Source organism: Sciurus vulgaris (assembly GCF_902686455.1).
Source record: "Sciurus vulgaris genome assembly, chromosome: 6".
NCBI classification, from domain to species: domain Eukaryota; kingdom Metazoa; phylum Chordata; class Mammalia; order Rodentia; family Sciuridae; genus Sciurus; species Sciurus vulgaris.
Genome location: NC_136466.1, coordinates 42,031,169 through 42,053,316, shown reverse-complemented (window position 1 = coordinate 42,053,316; position 22,148 = coordinate 42,031,169). Strand labels below are relative to the sequence as shown.

Sequence of the window (22,148 nt, the reverse complement as noted above, 5' to 3'; positions counted from 1 at the left end):
GTAGGCATCCCTACATGGTCACTGAATATATGTTCACACCTGTATTTTCATATAGTAACAAGTTCTTAAAAATCACTTGACTCAAATTTTCTAGCTTCTAAAACGGGTTCCAGTTGAATTACTTTGGGTATTTTACTTAATCTGAGTCTCATATTTCCTCATCCAAAAAATGGAGATAAATAATAGCATCTCCCTCAGAGTTATAGTTGAAGATTCAATGAAGTAATCCATATGATGCACTGGTCACTATATCTATACATGGTGTTAAAAATTATTTTGTTATAATTGATGTTATTATTTTGCTTTTGGCATTTTTCTTCATATTGTTTCATATAAACTCAATAGCAAATATCAATTTTGGGGGCATGATCTCCATCCTTTTCTTCCCCCAGGGGGATGATTTTTCTCTTCATTATCAATAGTGTTATGATAAGCCTGGTGTACATATTTTAAATTTAAACTTTTCATTTATCATTGTTAGGCACAAAGTATTTGGCATTAGTGTTTCATTTGGACTGCTGGGTGAGTGGTGTGGAGGTGTCTGGCTTCTTGCCCAGTGTTCCTGGCCACCTCCAGTGACACCAGTTGAAACACCAACCTTCCTGCTTGTGACTTTTCTGGTCAAATTGGAAATTGAGAAAGCACAGAAGTTTCTCTGGAGCGGAACATGACATCGAGGAAATGAGACTTTCAGACCCAGGGAAGAATAGTAGTGCTGCCATTTTCTGCAGTAGGATCTCAGTTATTTAACCTCTTTGAACTTGTGTCCTTGTTTAACAAAGGAGACTCAGGTGACCTATGGCAAAGGGCTGCTCTGTGGACTGCCTGGAGCATGTCTAGTTTAGTGCCTGGTTGGTGGTAGGTGCACAGGGAATATTTGCTATTTCCTGTTGTTACTACTTTTTGTTCATAGGAGATGGTCCCTGCCCTTTGGAGTCTGGTTAACAGGGGAGGGAGAGCCAAATGTTAAGGTCTGATCAGAACATGGCACTCAGTCTCAGCAAGAATATCTAGTGCGGTACATGGGAAGATTGGCTTACTCCCTGAACCTTCTGGAAGATGATTTGATGTGACTTAAACACCACTGGAGGAACAAGGTTCCTTTCCCACCAGCTTAACCCCCACATCACGGTGTAAGTGCTGAGTCCTGTGCCATTAAGTGTTTTGCTCAAGAGAGAATTCATGGTGGCTGGCACTAAAACACAGCCATGGCCACTGTCAGTCTGACTGCCCTTCTGTTAGAATAAACCTCCGAGTTTAACTCTAGACCACACAAGCCTTTCTCCCCATCTTTTAAAAAAATACTATTTATTTCAGAGTTGAAAGAAAATTCAGTCTGAGTTACAGAGGTTTCAAATGTGTGACTCCTGGGGAAAAGGATAGGTGAGACACTTGTCTGCTCTGGGAAGAGGTGAAATTTGTAAATGTTGTCGAGACTGGGTGAGAGGCAAGACTAGGAGGGCAGGGGGAATACTTAATTACAAAGATCCGATTTATAATGGTATAACAGAGTGGGTACATTTAGAGACAGATCTAGGGATGGAGGTTTCAAATATAAGGGATTTTTTGGCCTAGAATTTTTTATTTGTAATAGTCTACTCTATTAGAAAGTGTTAGAAACCCAATTAAAACTGGCTTAAGGAAAAAAAAAAAAAAAGAAAAGAATAAAGAAAGAAGGGATGTGCTGACAAACGTCTGGGGCTGCTCACCCTCCCTCTGGGCTCTGCTTTCTCACCTGTGGGCCTCAGTCAGGTTCGCTTCCAAGAACGGCAAGATGGCCACCCCAACTCTGGGAAGTCACCTTAGTATCATCATTGAACACAGACCTTCTCTTTCTTAATGATTCCAACAAAAGCCCTAGAATTGCATCTTGAGTCCTGAGTGAATGACCATGGCCAGAGGGATTACAGTCGTTCCTGGCATCCATGGGAGACTGGTTCCAGAATCCATGGGTACATAAAACAGCCGTGGCCACTTGCAGTCTGGCCACCTCTTCTGTTGGAATGAAGCTCAAAGTTTAACCCCAGACTATGCAAGTCTTTCTCCCTCTCTTTTCCTCATCTTTAAAAAAATATTATTTATATTAGAGCTAAGTTCAGTCTGCATTAGAGGTTTCAAATGTGTGACACTTGGGGAAGGTGGGACACTCATCTGCTCTGGGATGAGGTAAGATTTGCAAATGTTGTTAAGGTCTTGTATAAAATGGTATAGTGTCTGCATATCACCTACACACATCCTCCTGCATGCTTTAAATAATGTCCAGATTACTTATAATACCTCATTAAATGTAAACGGTATATAAATAATTGTGATACTGTATTGTTTAGGGAATAATAACAAGAAAAAAAAAAAAAGGTCTATACATGTTCAGTACATCTGTGAGCTGGTAAGCCTAAACACACAGTTCACGGAAGAGACTTGAGGCAAACACCACTCTAGCGAGTACTGGAGAGAGAGCGAGGCTCTGTGAGGCGGCAGGCGGCTGTGGCAGGGTGTGCCTGGGCATATCTTCATTTGTGTGGATTCAGTGTGTGCTTGGTGCATGAAAAATCAAGTTTTATTTTCTGGAATTTTCTTGGAAAAAATTATTTGAATATTTTTTGATCTGAGGCTTGTTGAATCCACAGATGGGAACCTGTGGCAGCCATGGGCTGACTGTGTTCTTTGGGCAACTGGGGCTTGAGTCTAGCTCTGCAGGCACCTGCTCTTTTGATTCTTACAGGCTGAGAGGGGAGGAGGTGGCATATTAAGCAGAAGAGAAAAGAATCCTGGGCAGGCAAAAAACCACAGGTCTCTGCTCCATTTATAATGTGCTGATGTTTTCTCACCTGAACATTTTCCTTTGTGCAAATGAAAGAGTGCCTATGGAAGACTCCTGTTGAGTGAAAACACCCAACCTTCATGAGAATGTAATCATAGTGTATCACCTTTGATAATTTGCCTGCAACCTTTGGATACACCTCAAATAGGGGAATTGTACATGACTATTGAATTTGAATTCAACAAAAGATTTGTACCACCTGAGTTACATCTCTACATACAAGATAGGCTACATTAACTTAATTACTGTTGAATTCAATATCATAGGTCATTGCCCTGGGAATTTGTCTTCTGTTGTACCCAAAGAGAGAAACCAGGCATCATTTCTAAACACAATTTCCAATTATCCATACTAGTAGAAGAACACAGCATGAGGAGGCTCTAAATATATTTTCTGTTTGGCTTAAGGAGTGGACATGATTTTTTATTTTTCTACCTGCGTTATTTATCTTGCTTGAGCTTAACTAACACTAAGAAAAGTTTGCATTATTTGGGTCTAGACTTTTTTCTTTTTTTTTTTTCTCTTTCCTTGGTTCAAAATTATGAAATGTATTTTATTTTTTTATTTTTAACTTTCATTCTGAATAATTTTAGACACAGAATAGTTGCAAAATAGTATAGAGAGTGCCCTTTCATTCCTTTCCCAGTTTATCTTAATGTTCATATACAAAACCATAATATAAACCCAGGCAATGAACACAGACACACTATGAACTCGACTATAGACTTTATTTGAATCCCACGAAGGCCCCCTTTTTTGTTCCATAATCCCACATTTAATTATTATTTGTATATTTATTTTTACCTTTATTTTATTTATTTATTTTTTTATGGTGCTGAGGATTGAACCCAGAGCCTCACAGGTGCGAGGTGAGTGCTCTACCACTGAGCCACAACCCCAGCCCACGGTTGTTATTTATTTTTAATCTCCAATTTTTAATAGTTCCTCAGTTTTTCTTTTTTTTTATGATCTTGACACTTTTGAAGAATACAGACCAGTTTTTGTGCGTGTGTGTGTGTGTGTGTGTGTGTGTGTGTGTGTGAATGCCCTCAATTTGAGTTTGTCCCGTGTTTTCTCAGGCTTGGAATGAAGTTATACATTTTTGGCAAAACACCAAAGAAATGAGTTATGTCCTCCATGCACTGGATCAAAGGTTCGTGATATCAATACATCTTGCTACTGGCAATGTTCACCTTCATCACTTGGTTAAGGTGGTTTCTGCCAGGTTTACCCACTAAAGTTTCTTTCCTTCCCTTTGTAGTTAACAAATATCTTGAAGGAGATAATTAGAGACTATGCAAATCCTGTGCCTCTTCAAATTGTCACCTGCTTGTTTAACCATTCCTTGGTAGATCCTGTTTGCAAATATTGGTATCATAGATTTTGCCCAACAATAATTTTCTATTTCCTGCCTTCCTTCTACATTTATTAAGTAGAATTCTATTGTAAAGAAGAGTTTTCCCTTCTCCCCTATTTATCTATTTTATTTTAAGGGTTAAATCCAATACCGTCATCATTTTATTTCTAGAAGTTTTCTGGCTTTGACCATTAGGAACGCCTTCAGATTGAACCCTATTCCTTTATTTATTTATTCAACAAAATTTATATTTTAGAGCAGTTTTACGTCAACAGCAAAATTCAATAGAAGGTACAGAGATTTCCTGCATACTTCCTGTCCCCAAACACGCATAGTCTCACTTCCCATTATCAACATCCCCCACCAGATATGCAGTACATGTATTACAGTTGATGACTCTCCACTGACACACCATCATTTCCCAAAGTCCATAATTTATTCTTTTTTTTTATAATTTTTCTCTTGATGTTTCACATTGTATGAGTTTGGACAAAGGTAGTATGACATGTATTCAACATTATAGTGTCAGATAGAATAGTTTCACTGCCCTAAAAATGCTCTGAGCTTTGCTTATTCATCCTTCCTTCCCTTCTATCCCTAGAAACCACTGATATTTTTATTATCTATATATATTTGCCTTTTCCAGAGTGTCATATAGTTGTAGACAGTATGAGTCTTGTCAGATTGGCTTCTTTAACTTAGTAATATGCATTTAAGATTCCTCCATGACTTTTATGGGCTGATAGCTCATTTCTTTTTACTGCTGAATAAGATTTCATTGTCTGAGTGTACCATAGTTTATTTATCCATATCCCTCCCCACCTTTTTTTGACATGCCAATAACCTTTTTGAGTATTTCTTTGTGTTCTGGTATTACAAGGTGTTACAGGCTCATCTTGTATTTCCCCTGTCCTGGCACTAGAATCAACCACTTTTCTAGGGGCCTTAAGTTACTTTTTTAGAGAATACTGTTTAGATGTTGGCACTCTGTATGCTGATTGCCACTGTGGTGTGATTTTTGTAGACCCTCTCCACAGATAGAGCTAAGAAATATATATACTAATACATGCATGAACACCCATAGCAATGGTTTAGATATGAAGTGTCCCCCAAAAGCTCATGTGGGAGACAATGCAAGAATGTTCTAGAAATGAAATGATCAGATTATGAGAGGCATAACTTTAATCAGTAGATTAATGCACTGATTGGGATTAATTAAGCAGTAACTGCAAGCAGGTAGGGTGTGACTAAAGGAAGGAGGTCACTGGGGATATGCCTTTGAGGCTTTTATTTTGTCTTGGAGAGTGGAGCTCTCTCTCTGCTTCCTGGCTGTCATGTCCTGAGCTGTTTTCCTTGACTATGCCTTTCTGCCATGATGTTCTGCCTCAGCTTGGGACCAGAGCTGTGGAGTCATCTGACAATGGACTGAACCTCTGAAACTGTGAGCCAAAATAAATGTTTCCTCCTCTACATTGTTCTTGTCAGGTCTTTTGGTCACAGTGACGAAAAAACTGACTAAAACACCCATCTATATTTCATGCTCCAATAGGTTAGTGAATGCATTCACCATGATGGCAGAGATGAGAGCCATGTATGGTCACAGCATAGGGCTTCCTTTTCCCTAAGACGAAGTTAGCTACTGCCAAATTGCCATTGCTTGACCTGTAGAAAGAGAGACCATTGGTGAGCCCTTTATATATCAAACCTCTTCCAGCTTGAAATGGGAAACATTTTGTTCTGACTGGGGTTAACACATATTTGAGAATCAGACACTGCTTGCAGAGTCTCTGCCAGCACCACTGCACTAGGGATCAAATCTGTGTGATCTACTGACATGGGATACCACATTACCTTGGACCAAGGCTCATTTCATGGCAAAGGAGGTATTGCAGTAAGCAGATACCATGGGATCCATTGATTCTTTTATATACTGAACATCTCAAAGCTGCTGCGCTGATTGGAACAACACTTTTAAAAGTATAGTTGAGAGACCAGTTTAGGGATGACATCCTAGAAGAATGGGACAGCATCCTTCAGGCTGAGTTGCATCTTAAGCTATAGGTGTTATATGGTAGTGTGTCCTAGGGAGACAGAATATATAAGTCTAAGGATGCAGAGGTGGAAGCAGGAGCATCCTGCTCATCATCACTCCCAATGACCACGCCCTTGCTTGTCTCTCTTCCCTACTTCCCTCAGGGCACACTCTTAGTCAATCACTTCCTTATGAATACGTGCCTCAGGTGCCACTGCTAGAGAACCAGCCCAAGATAATACCGATTGGTTCATTTTAATTCAATTAATGGCATATTTTTCTAACTTAAATATTCCCAAATACCATGTCTATTAATGACTACCTGGTGTTTTATTATATGATTATGCTTTATTGAACCAATTCTCTCTTTCTAAACATTTAGATTGTTTCCCAGTTTTAACTATTATAAGTAATGCAGAGAAGAATGCCCTTACTGATAAACACTTTAAAACATTCTTAATTTCCTTTTTAGGTTAAATTCCTCTAGGGGAAGATAACAAGTCAAAGGTCACCAACATTTTATGGCTCTTAACATAAATATCATGAACTTGGTTTCTAGGAGGATCATTTAGAGTTCAGAAATAGTATAAGAGAGCAGCTTTTCTCCACATTTGCCAGTCAGAGAATAATGATTGAAAAAGTCTGCAAATTTGATAGATGACTTATTATTTTAATATGTTTATTTCAGTTACTAAGCAGTTGCCTCATTTCTAATTTGGCCATTTATATTTCTTTGGAAAATTGCCTTTCCAAGGCTTTTGCCCATTTACCCTGTGATGTATTCCTTTTCTCATTAATCTCTTTCAACTTGCTTTGTAATTGACTCAAAGGGTATGGAACTTTCAGTAGTAGATTGGAAGACACCCCATACCTCTATAGAGAGTAAAATGCCAAGGTAGAGGTACCACAATCCTCTTCCCTCGTTTTAGAGGAGAAGAAGCCAAGTCCCAGGGACAACCTGGGAAACATGCAGCATTGAGCCCAGGCCTGTAGCTGTCAATGCAGTTCTCTTTCCTCCACCTTCAGTAGTAGTGAGGACTGAGAAGAATCAACAGATAGCAGTCAGTAATGGCCTATTGCCATTAATGAGGAGTGAGGTTCCTGTTTCTTCTTATGAATAGCCATTAACCATTAATTGAATACTTGGTAGGTGTCTGATATGGTGCAAAGCATTGTTCATATATGATCTCATCTTCTTAACATCCCAATAAGTTCATGAGACGATTGTCCCCATTTTACAAATAAGGATGTTGAAGCACACAGAAGATAAAATGCTTGTGGAACCCTTACAGCTCTTTGGTGATGGAGTTGATGTTGAGAACCAGGTCATATATTCCAGAATAAATGATCTTAATGAATATTATATTGTGTAAGTTGAAGTTCCATGTTAAATCAGGTGCAGTGGTCCATGCCTGTAATCCCAGAGACTTGGGAGGCTGATGCAGGAGGATTTCAAGTTTGAGGTCAGCCTCAGCAAATTAGCAAGGCTCTAAGCAATGTAGCGAGAACTTGTCTCAAAATAAAATATGAAAAGGTCTGGAGATGTAGCTCAGTGGTAGAGTGTCCCTGGGTTCAATTTCCAGTACCAAAAAAAAAAAAAAAAAAAAAAAAAAAAAAAAAAAAAATCCATGTTAAGTAACGTTTGAAGAAAACAAAAAGTCATTATCCACAATTGCACAATTGTGTTGTAATAGCTACCACTCGGTCCCATGTGCTTCCTTTCGCTTTTTTTTTTTTTCCTGTTCCTGCTGAAATCATTCTGTACATTCAATTCCACAACTTGATTTTTTCCACTCTACATTTCCCCATGTTGCTTCATGGATTTTATAGCCATTGTTTTAATGCCTTGCATAATATTCCTTTGTTGGGCAGATGCTAAATTCTTGAATTTAGTGTTCTCCCACTGACGATGTTGGGAGAATTTCTGGGGACCCCTGCTGTCTCCCCTGCAATTCTCCCTGGATGGATAATTCCCTTTTCACATCATGCTTTGAGTGAAATGATACAAATTCAACTTGCAAATCGCCTAAGGATGCCTTTCATAGTTGTAGGCATCTGTAAATTATATGTGAATATGTGTGTAGCCAGGCAAATTCTTCCTAACACTTTGACCTTAAGAAAAATCTAGTGGAGATGAGTGTATAAGTAGTTAAAAATTTAGTGTCTCAGTCTATAAAGGGGTGGAATGACCTGCTGTGTGAGCTTCCTGCATGAGACTTTAATAAGAAATTTTGTGGTAAGTCAGAAAGCATCTTATAAGAATGGCATTGACACTGCCATATCATATATAAAGTTTCTCATGTGCAGACACCATACATTGTGGATTTTACATACCTCTTAACCCATCAAGTCCCAAGTTTTCAATTCTGTGAATATTTCAATGACACTGACACAGATGCATTAAAATGGGATGGAATAATAATCTAGAGCTTATGTATTATTGTATTAATATGATTAATTAATAATTCTTGCTATTGGACAATTATATATTACATGCTATTTTTTAATAGGTGTTCTACTTCTGGGACAATGGAACAAAATAAGTTAATCTTTCTCATAGTCCCAGAAAGAGTGCAAATCATTCCTATTTTATAGATATGAAAATGGGTCTAGAGGGGTTAATCGACTTGTATGAGGGTCCATAGATAGTGGGAGATAGAGCCATGTTTGAACCAAGTCTTGCTAGAGCACAATGATGGAAGCTTGTATCTTCCAGTGAGTGTCAAGGCATTCTGGGACTATTTTGCCTTAAGATAATATCATTCCAAATATATACAGAGTTCCTAAAATCCAAAAGTAAAAAAACAATAACTGGATTTAAAAATGGGCTAAGGACTTGAATAGAATTTCTCCACAGGAGACATGTAAATGGATGACAGGTATATATGAAAAGATGCTCAATGATATTAATCATCAGGAAAAGGCAAATGAGAACCACAATGAGATATCACCTTATACCTTTAAGGATGGCTATTATCAATAAAACAAAATACAACAAGTATAGGTGAGGATGTAGAGAAACTGGAACCTTTGTACACTGTTGATGGGACTGCAAAATGGTGCAAACATGTGGAAAACAGTATGAAGTTTCCTCAAAATATTAAAAATAGAACTAAGATACACTCCAGCTATACTACTTTTGGGTATTTATTCAAAAGAACTGTGATTAAAATCTCAAAGAGGTATTAGCACTCACATGTTCATTACAGCACTGGTCACAATAGCCAAGATGTGGAAATAACCTAAGTGTTGAAGGGTGAATGGATAAAGAAAGTGTGATATACACATAATGGAATATTATTCAGCCTGAAAAAGAGGAAAATCCTACAGTATGTGTCAGTATGGATAAACTCAGAGGGAATCAGGTAAATGAAGTAAGCCAGTGACAGAAGGACAAATACTGCATGATTTCATACATGACATCTAACATAGTCAAACATAGAAGAAGAGAGAGAATAAGTGTTTCCAGGGGTTAGGAAGAGGGGAAAATGAAGAGTTGCTTATCAATAGGTATAACATTTCAGTTATAGGAGATGAATAAGTTCTAGAGATCTGCCGTATTAGATTGTGCCTATAGATCATAATACTGTGTTGTATACTTAAAAATCCTTTAAGAGGATAGATCTTATGTTCTGATGATGATGATGATGATGATGATGATGAAGAAGATAAAAGCTCATGCCTTCCTGGCTGCTTGAGCTGGTCCAATTTAGTACGTAGACCTTGCTGACCTGTCTGTATTCTATTTTGGAAGTTTGGATAGGAAATATTTACAGGAAGTTTTAGTTTGGCCTGGGTAATTTTAGAAATCCTATTGTGTTATTTCATGTTCCAAGAAGACTGGTCTCTTTGGGGCTCAGAAAACTGGTTTGGTTCATTCATTGTGTTTCCCAGAACTATTAGGCTCTGTGTGACTCCTCTAGCTCCAGTTTTGCTCTTTTGTTTCCATCCCAGCTTGAAAGTTTCTTGGAGAGCTTCTTCCACAGGGAAGTCACTTTGTTCTCAGTCTTGGAATCCTTGCTGAGCTTTTAGCAGTTGTGTATTTTGGAGGCATGGCCAAGTTCTCTGTTGATTTAACATTTACCTGTCTCCAAGTCCCCAAGGTGTGAACCTTCATCATATCTGTCCTGTGAGATTGTTCTTAAGGCAGTGATCTAGCATAGACCCTGAGAGGGAAGAAGGCTCCTCCCAGCCTATTTCAAAGCTTTGTAGTGTGCATGGAGGCTGATGCCAACACATGGGTGCATTTTCCTTTAAATGGATACAAAGTAATAAGAAAAAAGGAAAGGAGTTGGGATGACTTTACTGAGAGGGGGAAAAGAAAATTGTCTTCAGGTCTCTGAGGGCTTGTTACACAATCACAAGAAATCAAGTGGCTTCACACGTCCCCCTTAGAGTGTAATGTGGAGGAGAGAGTGCTTCAAGGCTTAGACCATGGACTCAGGAACCAGAAGGAGTATTTTTCTGGGTTCACATGCATTATAATCTTGAGCAAGTCCTTTAACCTCTGCAAACCAAAGGGCTTTTAGCTGTAGAAAGGGATGATGGTGGCCTCTACCTTGTGGTTTTCAATTAAGATTGTATATGCACCAAAAGACACTGAAAACTGTGATGTGCTGAACACGGTACCAAAGGACTGTATGTGACTCATGTCAAGTTAGAAGTGCCTCACCTAAAACCACGACCCTAACATTTACTATATGTAAGATCTGTTCTAGGCACAGAGCAAATTTAAACTTGTTTAATCGCCTTATAACCCTATGAGGCAGGCATTACACTGCTTTACAGATTCTAAGATGCATGCTATTTTAGCTTCTCTGAAATTGTGACGCATATGACAACTGACAATGTCTTATAAATTACAGTGATTATTTCAGTCATTGGAGATTTGGAGGGTAGAACATTCCTGACAGAGGAGATCAGAGTTTATTGGGAACCTGCAGGAACACAGAGTTAAAAACAAATCCTTTCCAGCTGGGTGAAACAAGCTTTCCTCTAGTGATGTGAACCAGTTGAGGTTTTCCCCTATTGGGATAAACTCCACAAAGATGGGCTATATGTCTGTCTTAGTCTCCTTGTGTGTCTCCAGAATCATCAGTCTGGTATAAAGAGCCAGCTGAGTAGTTGATTATTGAATGATTAGATGAAGATACTGAGGAGTTGCCTTCCCCACAGCAACTCAGGTCTTCCTTCCCCACCCCCAGTGACCTTTCACAAATGCACCAGTCCCTAGAAATCTTTCTACCATGATCTCTGGCCACCTTGTTAGGCTTTCCCAGGGGACCACAGATGAGGGTCAAGACAACCTGATGCTCTTTCACTAGGTCATCATGTAGCTGTCATCACTATCAGAAGTGGGGAGAGGTTCCACCGTCATGAAACATGAGTCCCATAAAGTCCTTTGGTACTGTGTTCAGCATGTCACAGTCGTGTCTTTTGGTGCGTATACAATCTTAATTGAAAATAGTGTGATTTCCCATTTAGTGTCTTGTTCAGTAAATCACATACTCCACGGAACAGACACTAGGTTCCAAGAGGAAAACACACATTATGCATAAAAGCCCATGCTACCAAATGGTGACTTTTCACTAGTAACATGGAAGGTGGGGGAAATACAGATGGCAGCTGTGGGGTTGCGTGTTGGGGCAGGATACAGTGGGAGCTTTGATATCACTTGGTCCTTGGTTCAAATCCCAGATCTTCCATTTACTCACTGAGTGATTTGTGATAAGTGATGTTCTGGTTTGGATGTAGTTTATTCCTCAAAGTTTCACATACTGGAAGCTTGGTCCCCACTGCGGTGATGTTGAGAGAGGGTGGAAATTTTAAGAGATGGTCCTAATGGGAGGTTTTAGAACCAGAGCATCGCACTTGGAAGGGATTAATGCTGAGCTTGAGGAGTGAGTTAGTTCTCAAGAGAGTGGGTTGTTATAAAATGAGGCTACCTTATGCATTTGGCCCCTTCTGTATTTCAATGATTCCTGTTTCCATTGTTCTACCGTGTTTTGATGTAGCCATGGGCAACCCTCCCAAGAAGTTGAATAGATGGGGTAGCCTTATCTTCGGTTTTCAGCTCCAAAACTGAGTGAAATACACCTCTGTTCTTTATACATACTAACTCAGATATGGTTACTCAGATTCTAACAGAAAATGGACTAATATAAGTGGTATCACAACTCAGGGGCTCAAAGTTTGAGCTTATTATAATGCCAACTTCACAAGGAATGGTCATGAGAATTAAATCAGACATAGAGGTACACACCTGTAATCCCAGTAACTTAGGAGACTGAGGCAAGAGGATTGCAAGTTCAAGACCAGCTTCAGCAACTTAGTGAGGTCCTAAGAAACTTAGCAAGACTCTGTCTCAAAATAAAAAATAAAAAGGGTTGGGAATGTTGCTCAGTGGTAAAGCACCCCTGTGTTCAATCCCCCCTGCCACACAGAGCAGTTACAGCATGTTGTAGGTGCTCATATATACCAGCCCATGTTGTTATTAGCATTGTTGCTCTCTTGATTTTTTTTTTTTCTCTGTGGTCAGGACTTGGGTAACTTCTTCTCTGTCCCTGCATAGTTGCCTGGCCATTAGGCTTTTGTAGTGGTTATTTTCATTTGCTTAAAATAAATTCCTCCTGAGCCAAGTTGCCCATTCACCATGGCTCTGCACAGGAAGAAGAAAGCAAGAAGCTATATGTGTGGGGGTGGGGATGGCTCTGGGGGATGTGGAGAGATGGAGTGAGTCTGGCTCTGCTGAATACATATAATCAATAGGTGAAATCGATGTGTTCATAAAAGTTACAGGCCCTTGCTGGGTGAGCTGTTTTCCACAATGCCAAGGAATGCATCTATTTCATTCTTCTCTTCTTGGAACCAGAGTATATTCCCATAGCATCCTCAAAGCCTGGGAGTGGAAAGCTCATTGTCATTACCTCATTGTTTGCACCCTCTGTCAGAAGGGTGATTGGGAGTTAAAATCTCTGAATTAAACCTGGGAGCTTCTTTGCTTCTAAGAAGGAAAGAATACATACACTGAGCTTGGAGTATTCATTGATTTCATTAGTATTTATTGTACAGTATTTACATGCACCAGATAATTTTTTTAAAGCACCAGAGATTTAGATTCAGACCCAGTCCTTGCCTATGTGCTACCAAGTGTCTGGCAGGAGATGGACATTAAGCAGCTGTAATGCAGCTCTGATGAGGGCCTTGAGTCTGTGGGAACCAAGGGAATCTTTCCTGGGGACTTGAAGTAAAGCTGTGGCCTAAGAGGGCAGTGGAGACTGGCCAGGAGAAGGGTGGGCACAGAGAAGAACATCCAGAAAAGGCTCTGTGGAGGAGGAGGAGTGATCACAGAAGCAGGGGCAGCAGTAAGTGGGGACAAAGTGGGCTGGAGACCTCTGGGTTTAGCAGGAGGCACATGGTGTCAAGGTGAAATGCTGGGCCTTTGTCCTGAGAGCAAAGGAAGAACAATAGTAAAGATAAATGGTCACATTCACATGAAGAAGAACCACTCAGTTTCCTGTGTGGAGGAAGAATTACATGTGGTGGGTTGAGAGAAGAAGACCCCAGTCAGGGACTCTCTGGTATATAGGTGAGGAGTGGGGAAAAGATTCTCTCGGGATTCAGCAGTGAGGGAGGGTGAGAGGAACTGGACATAGTGTAAAACTAGACCTGGTCAATGGGGGAGTCATCCAAGGTGGGAATTGAGGTCAAAGTGACACTAGGGTTTGGGGGTGGTGGTTGTCTTCCTGAAGTAGTGACAGAACAGGGGGAGCAGATCTGACCAGGAGAGGCATTCCATTTCAGACACATCGACTTCAGGTATTAGAGACAGTGAAATGGATATGCCAAGTAGCAGATAGACATGAGTTTGCAGCTAAAAATAAATCCGGGTTGATAAGAATTATAGTCACCCTTTTTATCTGATGCAGCCCAGTGGGTGGTTCTAATTCTAGCTGGCATAGCATTGTGAGTGGGTGCTGCACCTAGAACTTTCCATTGCTAGACCATCTTTCTCTGTGGCTATGACCTTCACAATTTAGCCTTTCTGTGCTCCCCTTTCCTCCACATAAATTGGTGATGGCTATGTCTGCTTCAGTCTCGCCAGGAGCACATGTTTGAGGATCCATTAAACTGAAAATAAAACATGTGGGGCACTTTGGAAATAAGAACTATGTTAAAACAAGGAGTTATTATAGTTGTGCATAAGCCAATGAAAAACAGAAATACAGCCCCAAGGCTCAGTATCGATCTTGGTCCCGGGTGCTTCCCGCAGCTGAATAAATCTGACATTCCTCCCCAGGAGTGCAGGCTGAGTGGATGGCAGGTCTCCAGCTTCCAGCCTCCCTACCCTACACCAAGGTTATGTCCTTTCTTGGCTCAGGCCGGCTCTAGCACCCCCGTCCCTCCCTGGGCTGTGCTGGCTGCCCTTCCAACTCATGCTGGTTTCAGGGAATATTCCAGTTGTGAGGCTGGAGAGTGGCCAACAGTGGATGTCCTCTCATCAAACTCGGGACATTTTCCCCCCTGAAAAGGGAAATTGACTCTGCAGAACAAGGGACTTATAAGGGGTCGAAAGGAGATGCTGTAGACAGAGTTTTTGAAATTTAGGGGTTATGGGATTTGCTTAATGCATTCATTTGATCACTGAAGAAGTATTTATTGAGTACCCACTGAATGTTGGGCTCTGAGATAAGCCAGGGGATATAGGAGCAATACAGACAATATATTCTCTTGGAATTAAGATTGGAATTGAGGAAGAGACACTAGACATACTTGGTGTGTCAGCAGAAACATAAGGGAGAATGTGCCCAGAGCCTAGTCCACAAGGGGCAGGAGCAAGGAGCAGATAGTGCAGGGCTGTCAGTCATGGGAAGGAGTTTGGGTTTTGTTTTGGTGTTATGGCAAGTCATTGAAAGCTTTTATGATTCTAGTGATTGGTAAGTTTGTTTCAAAAAGATTGCTCTCATCCATGAATGGATAACTGGTCATAGGGGAAAGAACCAAGAAAACTAGCAAGGAAGTTATGTGATCTTTTGGGTAAGAAGTGATGGTCAAGTGGACTGGGTGGTGCCCATGGAGGCGGCATGAAGTAGATGCATTCAAGGGTACTTGGAAGGGGAATGAACCAGCTTGCTGAAGTACAGGAAGAGATGGGTAAGGAAATGGAGAAACTGAAGATGACCCACAGGTGTCTGACATAAGCAGCCATGTGGATGGATACTTTTATTGCAGAGCACAGGTGTGGCGGGAAAGTCAGCCATACCCAGGGGTCATCTGAAAGAGATGTGCAATATGAAGCTGGATGTATAGTGGAAGTCCTGAGATACTCACAGGCTGGGATTGCACCTGCATATTCTCAGTGGAGGACTGGACAGATGTGGGCACCTAGGGAAGGGCTTGAGGTCTCAGTACAAGGTCTCAGTCTGTGCCCTAAGAAGCCCTGGTATAGATGCAGGAATGACCAAGGGGGACAGGAAAGCCAGGAGGGACCAGTGCCACAGTAGCCCACAGAAATTGCTCAGAGGCCTCCTAAGGGAGGCTTGGAGGTGACTGCTGAAGTAACAAGTCTATCCAGTTATTGAAGCTGACAGGTAGATTGGAACAGGTTGAGGAACAAGTTGGAGGTGAGGAAGCAAAAATGACATCCAGGGATGACTCTTTGGAGAAGTTTTGCTGTCACACTGGACAGAACAATGAGGAAGTATTGGTTGTCTGGGTTTCTATGAACACAAAAAACATTCTTTGCATCATTTCTAAGCCTCTCTTCCCACTCTGATATGCCCAGGATGTGACATTGAATACATAAAACATTTCCATAACAAAATTCACACAACCAAATTATGGCAACAGGACTCAATTGGTACGCCCCAGTTGTTGGTTGAGAGCATGGTTCAGCTTGTTTGGGTGCTCTTCATTTACTCATTCATTAGATAGTCTGAGTGCTGCTATGTGCCAGGGCTTATGTCCTAGACACTGGGAGCAGCTGTGGGCAAGATTACTTCTTCCTTCATGGAGCAAGCTCATGGGAAGGACAGGCATTGAATAAGAGACTTGCAGTGCAGTGAGTTTGCAGCTGGAGAAGCATTATGTTCTCAGGGACAGTATCCCCAGAGTCCTGGCCTGGTCTGCAAGCTAGCAAGTCTCAAAAAAAGTGAGGATGAATAAGTGGAGGGGTACATTAATGAGGCTCAAGTGGAGGCAGACATTGGTCCAAACAGAGGTAATGGTCCTGTTCTGGAGGGGGCCATCTCCACTGGGCTCTGTACTCAAGGCCAGCCTGTCCCAGAAATTAGGGCTGAAGGAGGAGTGGACAGAGAGGTGTGACAGTGTAGCCAGACGTGTTCTAAAAGAACACTGGATGTCTGGAGAATGGGTGTGTAGTACAGAGAAGGTGGAAGGTATTAAGTCCTCCCAGCCTTATTTAATTAAACATGACTGAATATTTGGGAAGCGGTCAGGGGTGGGGGCCAGGTAGTTTTCTGCTGTCCCAAAGCCTCATCCAGTTCTCCTCTTTCCCTTTCACCTCCTTTAGGAAAAACCAACAGGCTATTGCTGGGGCCAGTTCTCAAGGGGTGGGGACAGAATCAACACTGAGGGATACCACAGGGTTAATGTGGGGATAAGGATGTAGAAATGAAGGCTACCACAGGGGACTAACAGCTGTGGGCCCCTACCGAGCATAGAATGCAGAGATGCAGTAAGTGCATAACTTGGGACAAGCAGCGGAGAAATTCATTTAAACTTTGTGGTGCATAACGGAGAGCCTGTTAAAAAATGCAGACTCTTGGAGACCCTTCTAAGGAATGCTGATTCAGCAAATTGGGGGACCGGAGCTAGCAATCTCTATTTTAAAGAAGCTCTCTCCTGTCTTCATCAAGATGATACCGAGCCGGGTGACCCGACGACCTCCCTTCTGAGAATGCCTCAAAACTGTAAGCTTCTTGGCTTTCTATCCTCAGTTCCGTCAACTGTTCTACACCAGCCGGGCCTGAAAGCTTGCGTCTGCCCTGCATTGAGATGTGAGCAACCCACATTACTGGTTCTGGCGTCCGGACAGTCCGGCAGGCCGCACCGCAGCACCTAGCCGCCAGGGGGCGCCAGAGGCCTCGGCTCCCGCTCTCCCGCTTCTCCGCCCGCGGTCGCCGCGCCCGAGCCGGCGAGCGAGCCGAGCCAGAGCGCTGCGGGCTCACAAAGCGGCCGGACGCGCGGCGGCGGCGGCTGGTGGCAGGAGCGTAAGGAAGACAGACAGATAAGCTTTCTCCGCGACCGCGCCACAGGAGCTCGAGCAACTCGGACGCGGGGACCCGGGCCGGCCCCCAAGGTACGTGCCGCGCGGAACCCAGCGCCCCAACTTGGCGTAGTTGGGACCTCTCCTGCCCACCCTGAGGGATGGCAGGGTCAGGGCCTGGGGGTATCTCCGCGCGCCCCTCTTGCAGCCAAAACCGGAGGGCGGGCGAAGCTTTCTTTTCCCTTCCTTTAGCTAAGGACAGGAGACCCCAGTTGCGGGCATCACCCCCAACCCCAAATTTTTGCCAGAGCCTGCGCTGCTGCTCAGAGCCGGGTTCACCCTCTCCCTGACTCAAAGCTGTGGGCACCGTCTGTGGGAGTGCGGCTTGCGGATCCTGGGCTCCGGGTGTTTGAGGAGGGGTACCCACGCCCCTGACCTGAGAGCAGTATTCTGTAGGGCACCCGGAGAACAGGTGAGAGGGGTCCTCTGTAGTTTGCTAGCTGCACCTAATTTGTGCCCCTGCCTCTGCATTCCTAGCTGAGACCCCATGCGTGAGACAGGTCCCAAGGTCTCGAGATCCATGGCAAGCGCCCCAGTTGTGCTAGGGTCGACCCCGTCCCCGCTGTTAGACCCCCAACCTCTACAGCTGGGACTGGTTTCCTAGGCGCTCAGACGCCAGGTACTCGGCGAGGGGCTCACGGCTCCGTGGTGCCCCTGCTCCGCAGATGCCAGCGATCGCGGTGCTCGCGGCGGCCGCCGCGGCGTGGTGCTTCCTCCAAGTCGAGAGCCGGCACCTGGACGCTTTCGCCCGAGGCGCGGGCCTCGATAACGGCAATTTCCTAGACAATGACCAGTGGCTGAGCACCGTCTCCCAGTATGACCGGGACAAATACTGGAACCGCTTCCGAGACGTGAGTACTGCTGCTGCCAGGGGCGGGGGAGGGGTCTCTTGGAGAAGGGGCTCTAGGGCCTGGTGGGAAGGTCGCCGGATGCAGACCTCCCACGGAGAGCGTCATTGGATGCGTCTTGCCTGAGAGGAACTTTAAAGGGAACTTTGAAGGCTTGATGCTTTTGTCTGTTACCTGTTGTTCAGGTGTATGTTATTTGTAGGACTGGGGCAGGTTCGTATTAAAATATGGCACAAACCCAAGCAACTGTGAAGAGAGAGACTCCTAAGCTTCTGAATTCTCTTGATGGCAATGATTGACTTTGCCAAATCCACGGGAGAAGCTTCCTGGGGCAGCAGTGATTTGGACCATTTTTGGGGTGTATCAGAAAAATCTTTACTGGAGAGGTTAGGTTTGGGGATAAGCCCAGCGCATTTATTAGGGAGCCAGTTGTGACTGGTGAGAGTAGGTCAGGGTGGAGGGCTGCCCTGACAGTGGGCCTGATAAAAATGTTGGGGAGGACCATGGAGGTTTTGACCCTTTGACTCTTTAGGGAAGGGGGAAAGAGAGCAAGTGGCCAACCGAGTTAGACCATATCCGTCAAGGAGAAGCCTGGGAAGGAAGAAACTTATTCCTGGACCCAGAAGCACCTGTGCAACCTGTTTTTGCCCCAGGGTTGGCTGCCGCTTCCCGGGTGTGCCCCAGAAGATGTCGGGGCAAGAGGTCCCCGTTCAGTCTTTCAGCAGATGGCATCCCTTCTGTGCAGTGGGAGCTGCTGCCAGCTCTTTCAAAGACTGCCCTAGGTGTCTGAGGCCATGCCCTTCAAGGGGACTTGGAAGTGTGATATTTTATGGTACTGAACATTAGGGGATGCCTTAAATATTGTAAAAATGTCCAAGGCTTAATGATGAAAAGAAGATTTTTATGTTCAAAGGCATTGCTCTTTTGTTTCTGGAGCAGTTTTAGGTCAAACTAATATTTTTGCTTAACTAATATGAAACTAATATTTTTAGCAGCATGCATTTTTAAATATATTGATCCATATCACATAGCACCCCCATTGGGATATAGGGCATGGTTTATAGGTTCTTTGAGGTGGGAGGTAAGTGAGGTCTTCCACTCATCTCCACAAGATTCTTCGTAGTCCCATTCCCAGTATCCCTTGTAGGGAGAAGGTCTAGGGAATTGAACGAATGCCAGACGTTTGTTTCCTTGTGCTTTCTAAAGAGCACCCTCTTCAGGTCCTTTTCTAGAGGAGCAGATGCACTCATAGCCTTGAGTGGCATTTGCTTATCTCTCTACTCACCTTTTTCTCTTCCCCATAGTTGATGGTGGGCTGCTTCACCTGGAAAGGGGTGAAACACTTTCATTGAACTTCCACAGTTATTTGAGGCCCTACTTTTGCAGCAGATATACTCCCTGCAACCCTTTTCCACCCCATCAAAGTTCCTGCCACACCCCACCACGTGCTCTGGGCTGCTGTATTAACCATCCTTGATCCACCTTTCTGCTTAGATCTGGGGAGTTCTGCACTGACTACCTTTGCCTGTGGCTCAAAAAGATGCCCTGAACATGAAGCTTTTGTTCATTGACTCACCTAGGGTAGAAATCATTTTGCTTGGCGCTTTTGCTTTGTTTATTTTACCATTTTTAGATAGGGTTGAATGGGGCAGACGCTAAACTCTGCTAGAGCAGGGCAAATTGTGCCAGGTGTAGTGGTGAAGGGTCACCTTTGCAGGTGCCCTGATTCCCACAACAGAGGTGGAATGGGAATGCCTTGTGCTTGTTGGGGTCTTTGGGTTATGGAAAAATCTGCCCTTCTTTCGTGCCTCTTCGAGGTTTCTTTCTCACTATATCTTAAGTATACATTCTTAATTCCCCTTTACATTTATATTTTTAAAAACTGAGCTTTATTTCTAATCTTGCTTACGGGTAGTGCTGACATTTTATATCCTTGGATCAATGTTGTTTCCTAAACCTGATTGATGATGAGGCCCACCTGTGGTGTTTGCTAAATTATGGCACCCAGACTCTTTTCCTGAAGGTTCTGATTCCATGTTTCTGGGGTGAGTGCTAGGATCTATATTTTCAACAAATATACAAGGTAATCCCTATGTTTAAGAAATATTGTCTTAGCTATTGTGAAAAAATTCAAGGCTTACCAACAAAAAGATGCTTTTAATGTTCAAATGCATTGCATTTTGTTTTTGGACCAGTTTTAGGTATTAAACTACTATTTTTAGCAGCAAATAATTTGTAAAAATGATGATTTGATCCAGCATAACATTAAAAACATCTAAAAATGTTTAAAAAAACTCAAACATCATCAATCATCAACCTTTTTATATGCTTCATGGAATCTTCTTATACCAGCAGTGGCTCAGACACAATTTACTGCCATTAACCTCTTGAAAGTGTTGCAAAATTCAGACCAGATGGTCTTTTAGGGCAAGTTCAAGTGTCTTCAGTTGGGTCATTTACTTGGAATAACCACAAAGCCTGGGTCCTCTGGGATCAGGGAATAAAATGTTGCTTTCTCTAGAAATCAGCTACTCAGTGAACAATAGTCCCAGTTAGCATGGCAGTTGCTCAATCAGCCTGATCTTTTTCACTGAGCCAGGCCTTGCTTTTGGTTGATAAAACCCTAGCCTCCTTGCTATGGTTTTGTTTTTGTTGCTGGGTTTTTTTTTTTTTTTTTTTTTCATTTTCTAAAGCTTTGAATAACTTTGAAAGGCTGTGTCCTAAGATTACTGTTAAGATGCTTGTCAATTTTGGAAACTCTGTTGTGTGAGAAAAACTACTTGCATTACCCTCTACTTGCTAATTTGTTCGACTTAGGGGAAAGATATTTAGAAGTTAAGTTTAAATGTGGGAAACTGAAAGCTAAGGGCTCTTTTTGGAGAGGTGATGGCATTCATTGGTGATTTTTACTGGGCCAACATTGAAATGGATATGATGGTGTGATGTGTGTTCCATCTTCCCTTGACTACTGTGTGTGCTGTGACAGCCAGAGATGACTTAGTAGCCTCTACTTGTCACTTGTGTGCTCTATGCACACAAATATTCACTGTCTGTGTTTCAGAAGTAAAACTTCCAGAACAACTTCATGGCCTGTTGCCTAGAGTTAAGCATCCAGGAGAAATGTAACAACATTCAGATGATTGCGCCCAAATGCATTTGTGATCTGTTAGTTTGGTCACTATTCTTTTACAAAGACTAGCAATTGGGATGTTTTGGCCACAGAAAGGCTTGAACTTTTGCACAAATACAATATAAAGAAGGAGGAAATGCAGAAGGCAATGTTTGTCTTAAGTTTATAATAATTTGTCTCTACCTGTCATACAGTTTTATTCCTTTGTGGCTTAAGATTGAGACATTAAGATACCACTAATCTGATGTGACTTTGAATTTCCATGACCATTACCACAAGGAAAAGGCCTTCTCTTCATTCTTCATTCCAACAAATACTTGTTTACCATGTGTTAGACACTAGGCTGTAAAGGTGAACGGGATTGATAAATGTAATCTCTTAGGTAACCTCTCGTCCACTCTTATGCTGCCATACATTTCTTTTTCATTTCTTTAAAGTAAGGTTTTTCTTATAAAGGATACAAATTCTGTTGTAATTAAAAGATTAAAACATTGCAGAAATAGATTAATAGATGTATGGAACATTTAGTATGCCAGGCATTGTTTAAGGTACTTCCTGTATTCATTTACTGTATTTCATTTACTATTTGTAACTGTCCTAAGAAAGAAGTACTATTATAATTCTCTGTTTTCTGGGAGGTTTAAGTCTCTTGGTCAAAATCTCAGAGGTGGCA

The 22,148-nt window shown here is 42.4% G+C and overlaps 1 protein-coding gene across 2 annotated transcripts in view; it reads left to right on the top strand.

The window, feature by feature from the left end:
• Positions 1 to 17,380: 17,380 nt before the first annotated feature.
• The window catches only part of SPOCK1 (SPARC (osteonectin), cwcv and kazal like domains proteoglycan 1), a 518,936-nt gene continuing 514,168 nt past the window's right edge, over positions 17,381 to 22,148 (top strand). Inside the window, exons 1-2 of one of the 2 annotated variants that reach the window (XM_079143902.1) lie at positions 17,381 to 17,530; positions 18,163 to 18,348. In XM_079143902.1, coding sequence (XP_079000028.1) covers positions 18,163 to 18,348 — 186 coding nt within the window. In that variant the 5' untranslated portion in view covers positions 17,381 to 17,530. Of the gene's footprint in view, positions 17,531 to 18,101; positions 18,349 to 22,148 lie in introns of both variants that reach the window. The other variant, XM_079143903.1, reaches the window with a different exon arrangement.